Source organism: Neofelis nebulosa, chromosome 6 (assembly GCF_028018385.1).
Source record: "Neofelis nebulosa isolate mNeoNeb1 chromosome 6, mNeoNeb1.pri, whole genome shotgun sequence".
Taxonomy (NCBI): Eukaryota; Metazoa; Chordata; class Mammalia; order Carnivora; family Felidae; genus Neofelis; species Neofelis nebulosa.
Genome location: NC_080787.1, coordinates 38,692,369 through 38,701,928, shown reverse-complemented (window position 1 = coordinate 38,701,928; position 9,560 = coordinate 38,692,369). Strand labels below are relative to the sequence as shown.

At 55.0% G+C, this 9,560-nt stretch overlaps 1 protein-coding gene across 2 annotated transcripts; it reads right to left on the bottom strand.

Annotated features, from left to right (window-relative positions):
- Positions 1-407: 407 nt before the first annotated feature.
- CDKN1A (cyclin dependent kinase inhibitor 1A) lies at positions 408-9,200 on the bottom strand. Of its 2 annotated transcripts, none has more exons than XM_058733738.1 (3): positions 9,045-9,200; positions 3,077-3,526; positions 408-1,967 (listed from the first exon to the last, which is right to left on the bottom strand). In XM_058733738.1, the coding sequence occupies exons 2-3, from the start codon at positions 3,519-3,521 to the stop codon at positions 1,918-1,920; spliced, it is 495 nt and encodes a 164-aa protein (XP_058589721.1). In that variant the 5' UTR covers positions 3,522-3,526; positions 9,045-9,200; the 3' UTR covers positions 408-1,917. The 2 variants fall into 2 exon arrangements, with proteins under 2 accessions (XP_058589721.1, XP_058589723.1); XM_058733740.1 differs by having other exon boundaries at positions 8,915-9,045.
- Between the last annotated feature and the right edge of the window lie 360 nt (positions 9,201-9,560).

Here is a 9,560-nt window from a genome sequence, read left to right as displayed (position 1 = left end):
TGCCAGCCAGGTTTGACTTCCGGTTGTTCCCGATCCTTGCCCTCCCTTGGCATTGTCTTTTTCACGTTAGTCATTCTGGTCGATGTACAGTGTTATCTTATTGCGGTTTTAATGTGCATTTCCGCCATGAGTAATGAGGTGCAGTTCTCTGGTGAGTAACATATCCCTTACTAAAAAAGACCACACAAGGAACCAAAATATTGACCGTGGCGATCTTTGCAGAGGTGTGATGTTTACCGTGGTTGTTTTGTTGTCGTCTTTTTTGGCTCATGGTCTGTTTGTTAAGCCTCTGCGTTTTTTAACTTTAAATGCTTAATTTTTAACATCGTGGAAACAACCGAAAGAACTTCTGACTACTCCTTCTTACAAATGACAAGGCGTGTGGGCCACAATGGTAATATTACCAGTAAAATCACCAAGAAACATTTATTGAGCACCTGCTGTATACCCAGCACTGAGGAAGGGGCTGTGAAGGGCACAGAGCAGTATAGGACTTGTTCCCTGCCCTTCTGAGGCTTACAGTCTAGGTGGAGACAGGAGGAGCCAGGAGAAAACAGTCCAGGCCAGCATGTTACAGGAACGTAAGATGTTTGGGGTCAGACCCACTAAGTGCCTCAATGCCTCCAGGGGCTCAATGCTCAGTGCTGGGAAAGACAATAACTCCCAACTCCCAGGGCCACATTAGCCCACTTAGCATACCCTATCCACAGCCTCTACCCTATCATCTTAAAACATCTGACTCCTTGTTCAGCTGCTATCAAAGTGCAATGAAATGGGGGAGGGTGGGCAGTGGGGAAGGTCCTTGGAGGGGTTCCAGGGGCTGGTGTCACACTCTTCCTCCGCGAAAACTCTGCTCCCCGAGACATACCCCTGACAGAGGGATCCCCGCTCAAGAAGGCCTGTCCAACCACCAGAACCTCTGCCCCAGAAGGTAAGAGGAGGAAGCGGCCACTGCTTGAGCTGCCTGAGGTAGAACTGGGGACCCCTACTTCTAGCATACCCCTTCCCTCCCAGTCCACTAAGCTGGGGGGACAGGCACCCCAGAGCTGCCACCTAGGGCCGAGAGGGTACTAGAGGGAAAGGGTATGGGGGAGGGGAGCGGAGCAGAGAGGGACTTGAAAGCCCAGCTGGAAAAGAGGGGCGTCTGGGGCTCCTAGAAAAGTGCAGGGGAGGCCAAACATTGAGACTGGCTTCCCTGTGGGTGGCAGAGGGGGTGAGAGGAGGTGGGGTGGTTTGCTACAGGACCCTACCTTCGCCCGTGCTTTCACAGAGCAGGGCGGGGCATCAGGGGCCAGGAAAGTGCCACGTTCCCAGCCGTGTTCCAGGCTGTGCCCCCTTCAAGGTCACACTGCCCGACCTCAGAGAAGGGGAGGGGCCTCCAAAGTGTTGATGATGCCCCCACCCTGCTGGGCCCCCTTCAAAGTGCTATCTGTGTACTTCTCAAATGATAAAGAATCCGGGTTTGAGAATGCACGAAAGGGGCAGAAATTTCATAACCCCCATGAGGTGGTGAGCTGAAGGAGCCAGGCCCCTCCAGGGAGCACCACACAGAAGGTGAGGGTCACGCCAGCCCCACCTTACCTCTGGGAGAGCAGAAATGGGGAGCACAGGATGAAGACGTCTTAAATAATAGTTCGCATAATAAAAATACCTAGCGCTCTAATAAACCTATCATTCTGCTGTCTAATGGTTTTTTAAATAATTGGAAATGCCAAAGGCTGGGGGGGGAGCGGGGGGGAAGGGTGGTGGCAAGCAGGATATGTACATGAGGAGGAGTTTAAATTAAAACACAAATAATAATTAAGACGCACAAACTGAAGGACTAAAGGCAAAGGTGTAGAAGAGGCCTGTGGGGGCAGTGGGGGGGGGGGGGCGGTGGGCCTCATTTCTAGGAGCTTGAGGCTTCCAGGGGGCAGATTAGGGCTTCCTCTTGGAGAAGATCAGCCGGCGTTTGGAGTGATAGAAATCTGGGAAGAGAGAACAGAAGTCAGTCAGGCCAGGAGGAAGACGGCCCAACAGAGCCATCCATCCAAAACCCACAGCAGAGGGGGCAGGCACTCCTCCCTAGGGCCAAAGGGACACATTGCCAAGTACAGGGTAAAACTCTGGCAACTCCCACTCCGTCTCCCATGGCACCATTCTACCAGGCATCCCATCACGCTTCCCAGACATGACTGATTATAACCAGACCAACATCCGTGGGCCTGCTCCAAGCCAAGCTGCCCACCACTACGGTGGTGGCCCTGTGTAGTTAAACGAACTAAAATCAAATAAAATGCAAAATTCGGTTCCTCAGTCACACCAGCCACATGTCAAATACTCAATGGCTACATTGCGCCTAGTGGCACTGGACATTTGCATCACTGCACAGTTCCATTGAATCACACTGCTCTAGGAACGCAATTAGAGAACCCATAAGAAGTGTTCTGCCCACGATGGGGCCATATACATGTGAGCCACTATCTTCAGTATTGTTAGTTCTGCACCAGCTGTAAATTTCCCGTGGGATTCTTGACTGCATCGCCCTGAACCTCAGTTTCCTCACATATAAAATGAAGTTGACCATTTGTGTAGTGCTCTGAGGACTGAATGGAAGTGTGTGTGTGTGTGTGTGTGTGTGTGTGTGTGTGTGATGGGGAAGGTGAGTTAGATCTGAATAGGGCAGCCGGGAAATTACTGTCATTAGTTTTCTCTCTACTGCAAATTCACTGTGGGACCATAGGCAAACCACCCTACCTCTCTGAGCCTTATTTCCACTCCTATAAAAGAGTGGCAAGAATGTTATATGGAACAGGACTGCTTTAAGGACTAAATGAAACCTACCTTAGAAATTCACCTTAGCAAAGGGCCTGACATACAATAAATGTTCCCAGTAGATGTTAGTGAGTTGGTCATGGCTGTATACCTGCCATGGGACCTCAGGAAAGTTGCTCTGTCTCTCTGGGCTTGCTTTCCCTATGGCCTAATGAGCAAACTGGACCAGACAGGTCCCTTGCAGGACCAGACACGGTCCCTCGCACCACAGATTCTGAGAGTCTTGATTCCTTCTAGTGTCCTTCCCTGCGGCTATCCTCACCTGTCATGCTGGTCTGCCGCCGTTTTCGGCCCTGAGAGGTGCCAGGTGCACCCGGAGACGCCTCGGGCCGCTCAGGGGAGTGAGGCATGAGAGTGCAGGACAGGGACAGGTCCAGGTGGTCCTCCCGAGCTGTCCCCGGCAGCAGGGTAGACGAGGTGCTGGGCCGCTTGCCCCCTCCCAGGTCATCCCGGCCCCCCCGGGGCCCTGCAGGCAGGTAGAGCTTGGGCAGGCCCAGGCCCCACACACGCTCCCAGGCAAAGTCGCCCTCCAGCGGTGTCTCGGTGACAAAGTCGAAGTTCCATCGCTCCCGGGCCTCCTGCACACAGCCTGCCATTAACGCGTCACAGTCTCGGCGCAGCTGCTCGCTGTCCACTGGGCCGAAGAGGCGGCGGCAGGCCTTGCTGCCATGTGGGATCTGGTGGGCATCCCTGGACGGCTCCGACATGGCACCTGCAGCCGAGACACAAGTAAGGTCCTGGTCACTCGGGAAATTGGACCCTACCTTACCAGGCTGTGCTTGGCTCAGATGAAGTCTTCCTCCTAGAACATGGGGTCTCTCTGGCTCCTTCCAGCTGGTTTGCCACCATTGCCTTCCCACAGGCCGTCCCCAGTCCCCAACCAACAGCCACCGGGTTGGGGCAGAGCTGGGTTAACCTGGTACCCCAAGGTCACTGGAGGAGGGAGCAGCTGAAGGACAAACTTGTGTTGACAAAGACAAGTTTATTGCAATAGCAGGGATCAGAGTCCTGTTTACCGCCAGGCTTTATCAACTAAAATCAATTTGTTGTCCCCCCAAGGTGTCCCTCATGGGTGCGAATGCCCCAAGTACGTGTGAATTGCCAGAGTCCAGTAGTTTCCCAACCCCAGCCCTGGCCAAGAGGTCAGGTAGCAAATGAAAGGGCCGTGATCGTATAGCGGTTAGAACTCTGCGTTGTGAAAGGACAGGCCGACAGCTTCTCTGGCCTCCTGAACCCCTTTACCCAGATGCCCATGTGGGATAACCCTGTTCTGAAACAAAAGTACCCTGGCCCCTGGGATAAAAAACACCTAGGATCCAGTCCTAGCTTTGCTGCCTACTACCTAAAGTTTAAAGTCACTTAAAGGGGTGCCGGGTGGCTCGGTCGGTTAGGTGTCTGACTCTTGGTTTTGGTTCAGGTCATGATCTTGAGGTTTTGTGAGTTTGAGCCCCACATCAGGCTCTGTGCTGGCAGTGAGGAGCCTGCTTTGGATGCTCTCTCTCCCTCTCTCTGCCCCTCCCCTACTCATGCTGTCTCTGTCTCTCTCAAAAATAAACTTTAAGTAAATAAATAAATAACTAAATAATCACTGAAATTTTTTTTTTAATTAAAAAATTGTAAAAAGGGGGCACCTCGGTAGCTCAGTCTGTTAAGCATCCGACTTAGCTCAGGTCATGACCTTGCGATTTGTGAACTCGAGCCTCGAGTCGGGCTCTGTGCTGACAGCTCAGAGCCTGGAACCTGCTTCGGATTCTGTGTCTCCCTCTCTCTCTCTGCCCCTCCCCCGCACGTGTTGCATGTCTCTCTCTCTCTCTCTCTCTCAAAAATAAATAAACATTAACAAAAATTTTTTAATTAAAAAATTTTTTAAATTGCAAAAATAAAATGTCACTTAATATCTCTGGGTCTCAGTTTTCTCATCTATAAAATGGAACTGTGGAAGCATCCTCAAGCAATAATAGGTCAGGGAGTCCCTTCAGGCAAGGCAGATGGAACAGAGTTGAGACGCTGGCTCTTGTGGTTAAGAGTGTGGGCTCTGGAGCCAGACTGCCTGGGTTGGAATCTAGGCTCTGCTGGGTGACCCTAGACAAATGGCTTAACTTCTCTGGGCTCTATTTTTTCTCATCTGTAAAATGGAGACAGTATTAGTGAATGTCTCAGAGGATAAATGTGAGGATTAACTGAGTTAATGTAGGTAACATGCTGGGAAAAGCACCTGGTAGACAGAAGTGCTTGGAAAACAGAAGTGTTATTATTTTGCTCTGTGTTCAGTTCTGGCTGAGCCTTCTCCACATCACTCCCCGGGCCACCACCTCCTTCAGACAGCAGCTGACAGGTGCTGTGTGCTGAGGGCCTTTCCCAAGGATGTCATCAAGCTGGAGGCCTGGGGGTGAGGAGGGGCTGGGCAGGGCAGGACAATGATTTCTCCCAGGCTGAGCCACATCCTGCCAGGCACATCAGGTGATCTGGAGTCTAGACAGCCTGGAAGCCCCTGCCCCATGTTGGCTACATCCAAGGAACTCGTTTTGCAGGCAAGAAAAATTAGAGGTGGCCGGTCTACCCGGTTCCTCTCCTCCCACTTCAGAAGAGGGAAAACCAAGGTTGAGTTTGCTCATGACGAAGAGCTGGCACCCACCTGCCCTGCTCTGGCCTGACTCCAGGGCTGAGTGGCTGTGCAACCTTGGCAGGGACTGGGTTTTCCCGAGGACAAGTCCTGTTTTGCAGGCTCTGAGTGACCTCCTCGGGCAGGAAGACCTGGACCCCTGCCACACCTACCCCTCCCCACCCCACCTCTCAGCGCTGATGGGGGAGGAGAGGCACCAGGTGACCTCAGACCAAATTTAAAGAGCAAGAGTTTGAAGAGATATGAGGCTTGCCCCCAAACCAGAAAACTGAAAAGGCCAAGAGCCACTGCCCCATAGAGGGGTTACCCAGTGCAGTATGTTTGCTCTCTCTCTCTCTCGCTCTCTCTCTTTTTTTTAACAGAATAAGTAACGAAGGCTCAGAGAAATTAAGTAACTTGCCCAAGACCACCCAACTCACAAGTGGCAGAGCCAGGATTTGAACCCAAGCCTGTTTGCCCTGCGTTCTGTACTCTGGTGTTCATCCTTACTCTTCTAGTTTTGTATTATTAACTACAGTCCCAGCAGAATCATTTGGGGAACTTTTTTAAAAATATTTTTTTTAGGTTTGAGAAAGAGAAAGAGAGAGCACAAGTGAGGGAAGGGCAAAGAGAGAGGGAGACGCAGAATCCAGACACAGAATCCGAAGCAGGCTCCAGGCTTTAAGCTGTCAGCACAGACCGACGCGGGGCTGGAGCCCATCGACTGTGAGATCATGACCTGACCCGAAGGTGGGCGCTTAACTGAGCCAACCAGGCACCCCACTTGGGGAGCTTTTTACAAATACAGATCCAGGGGCACCTGGGTGGCTCAGCCAGCTGAGTACTGCACTCTTGATTTTTGGCTCAGGTCATGATCTCACAGTCATGAGATGGATCCCCACTGGGGCCTCTGTGATGGGTATGGACCCTGCTTAAGATTCTCTCCCTCTGGCCCTCCCCCACTCACACTCTCTCTCAAGGAAAAATAAAAAAGAATAAAAAAAATACAGGGTTGTTTGGGTGGCTCGGTCAAAACAGCCACTGACTCTTGATTTTGGCTCAGGTCGTGATCCCAGGGTGGGGATAGAGCCTCTGCTTCAGGCTCTGCCCTTAGTGTGGAGCCTGCTTGGTTAGGATTCCCTCTTTACTCTGCCCCTCCCCTGCTTGCGCGCGTCCCGCGCGCGCGCGCTCGCGCTCTCTCTCTCAAAAAACAAAACAACAACAAAAACAAAAAAAACCATATTGATAGGTCCCTCTCTCCCCAGATTAATTAACTCAAATTAAGGGGGATTTAAGCAGGTGTTTGGCAGTTCCCCAGATGGGCACTCTTGGGGTGCCATTCAAGAGGGGATACACAGGATGGCCGAAATGGACATTCTGGGTCTCAGTGCCTCATTGGCACAAGGAGGAGGCGCCTGCCTAGGATTTCATCAGGACGCTGGGTATTCCCTGGCTTCCAGGAGCTGGGACCAGAATCCTTTCTCCTAACACCCCAGCCCATATGGCTCTCATAGGCTCCGCATCTGATCTCACTACCATTATCATAACTCCCAGTTCAGGGAAAGCTGAGAAACACAAACCCTTGTTTTACAAACAAGTAACTGAGAAGAGCTTCCTTTGTTGGCCTTCGTGCCTTAGATATCAACCAATTTTAATTCCGAAGTAAACAGTAAGGACTCATTACACACTGTTGAACCAATGGGGTACTCTTTTTAAGGGGCGTTGGCAGAAGCGGCGAGCGATCTCTGCGCAGGCAAAGCGAGCGGGAAGGAAAGGCGGGTGAAACCGCATTCCGCGGGAAGGCGTGTTTGCTATTCGCGCCGGGGCCGGAAGGGGGCGCTGGTCGCCAGGAAATCAGGCGCAGGGTCGGCGGTGCGTGGGCAGAGCCTTGGACAGCAGCAGGGAGTTGTGATGAGTCAGTTTCCTGCAAAGCTCTCCCCACCCGCCAAAACTTCGCTTCCACTCGGGCTGCGCGTCACCCTCTGGAGGTGGCGGGGGGTGGGGACTAGGAGGAGAACCAGGGGCCGCAAACACGTCACGCTGAGCCAGCCAGGCTTCCGAAAGCCCCGCCACTGTTGGGAAACCGCGCGCTCCTCTGTGACACACACACACACACACACACACACACACACAGCACGCACAGGCGCGCAGAGGTTTGGGCCCTCCACCTTATCTCCACGCCCAAAGCACGGGATGAGTCAGATCCCTGGAAAATAAAAATAGACGAAAGCAAGGAAAACAAAACCGCTCGAAAGTCCTCCTCGAAACGCGACGTGGAGGGAGGGGAAGGGGAGCTGCCTTGGCGCCCTAAAGTGCCAAACCCTAGTAAATCCAAGATTCTTGTCCGAACTAGAAGGGCACCAGGGTCCCCAGAGGGCCCCCGACAGGACGGATGCACTGTGGCCCTCGCAGGGCGGCGGCGTTCGAAGGACGACTCGTCGTCCCCCGGCTCCGCTCAGACCTGTCGCCCTTGGAGAGGGCTGTTTGGTGGGGGGCACCGGGAGCCCCTGGATGCTGCTGACAGAGTCCCGGAGCAGCGTCGCGCCCCCCCCCCCGAAGTCCCACCCTCCGATTGTGACCCCTTCCCGGACGAGGGCTGCACGCCCCGCCGCGCAGGGCTGCGCTCCCTCCGCGGAGTCCGGCACCCCGAGTCGCGGGCAAACTGGGCCGGGGTTCGGCGGGCGCGATGGAACAGAGGTGTGTCCGACTCCTGCTCTTCTCAAACCGACAGGCTGGCGTGGGCCCACCCCGCGCGGGGCCACCGCTCCGCGTCCTCGAGGGCGCGCTGCGAGGCGGGGACCGCACAACCAGTCCTGGACCTCCTCGCGTCCCCGGCTTCCCTGAGAACACTTCGTGCCAGCCAAATAGGTCACTGTGCTGATGGGGGGGGGGGGGGGGGGGGTAGGGGGTCAGAGACCGCCGAGGGCCGGGAAGCTGACTTCTGGGGCGCCACTGTCCCCCACCAGCCCGGGCGGGGCTCTGACCTCACCCGGTTCGTTTCCCGGGGTCTCCTTGTCACCATGAGTCACCTCCTCGATTGCCCTGAAGGGACGTGTACCAACACGTTCCCAAGGACCAGGGACACAGCCCGCGCTGACCTCAGCGCCCAGCGGTGGCGGACACGGAGGCGTCGGGAACCTAGACCTCGGGGCGGGGAGACGGCACCTAGTGGATCCGGGAGCTGCTCCGGAGCGGATCGCTGATGAACCTGCTCGGCTCCGCGTTCCCCGCCCCTCCCGGAGCTTGGCGCTCAGGGGCTCCAGCCGCTCGCCGCTAGCGCTAACGGCGCCAGGGGTCCGCGGCGCCCGGGTGCCCGCCTCTCCTCCACCCTGCTTTGTTTCAAGGGGACGGGAGCGCGGCAGGGATCGATCCCTCCAACTCCTGCCCTCCCTCCGCCCGGAGTCTCCGCCAAACTCGGCCTCCGTCACACGGGCACTTACGGAGACACCCGTGGGAGCAAACCCCAGACCCGCGCACCGACCCACTCACGCCATTCACCTGTGAAGACAGCACACACACATACACCCGCGAGGACACACTCGCGGACGCGAACGGACGCACAGGCAGACACTTCTCGGCTCAGAGCTGCCGGTCCAGGGTCGGCTCCTGCCTGCCACGACTCCCTCACCTCTTCTGAGGGTCTCGGTGGCTCCGTGAATCCGCGCCCGGCTCCGGGTCTCCAGGTCACAGACTGGAGCAGTGGCTCACACCTCTGCTGGCACCGCCCGGCGCTGCTCTTATAAAGGATGGCTTCGGAGGCGGGACCCGCTGCTCCGCCCGCTGAAGGCCTGGGACCGCCCTTCCAGGGCCGCGGGACGCTCGTAGCTCCCGGCCTCGCTCTAGAACCTCAGAACTCAGATGCCAATGTTATCAGCTGCTGGAGGGCGTTTCCCTCCCCCCCCCCACCCCCCGCGCCTGGGCGTGTGTGCTCTACACAGTTGGTGGGGAAACTAACTGAGCTACAAATCTGGGTGGTTTTCATTGGGGTGTGAGTTGGCACTCCCCAGGAAGGGATGGCATTCTTAGCATAAGCCCTCTTTCTGGCCCCGAAAAGAGCATGAGGGGTGACCATTAATAAATAAAACTCCATAAATAATAAAAAAGATGTCCCTCACTTTGGAATTCCCAGAAAAGCCCACTATAG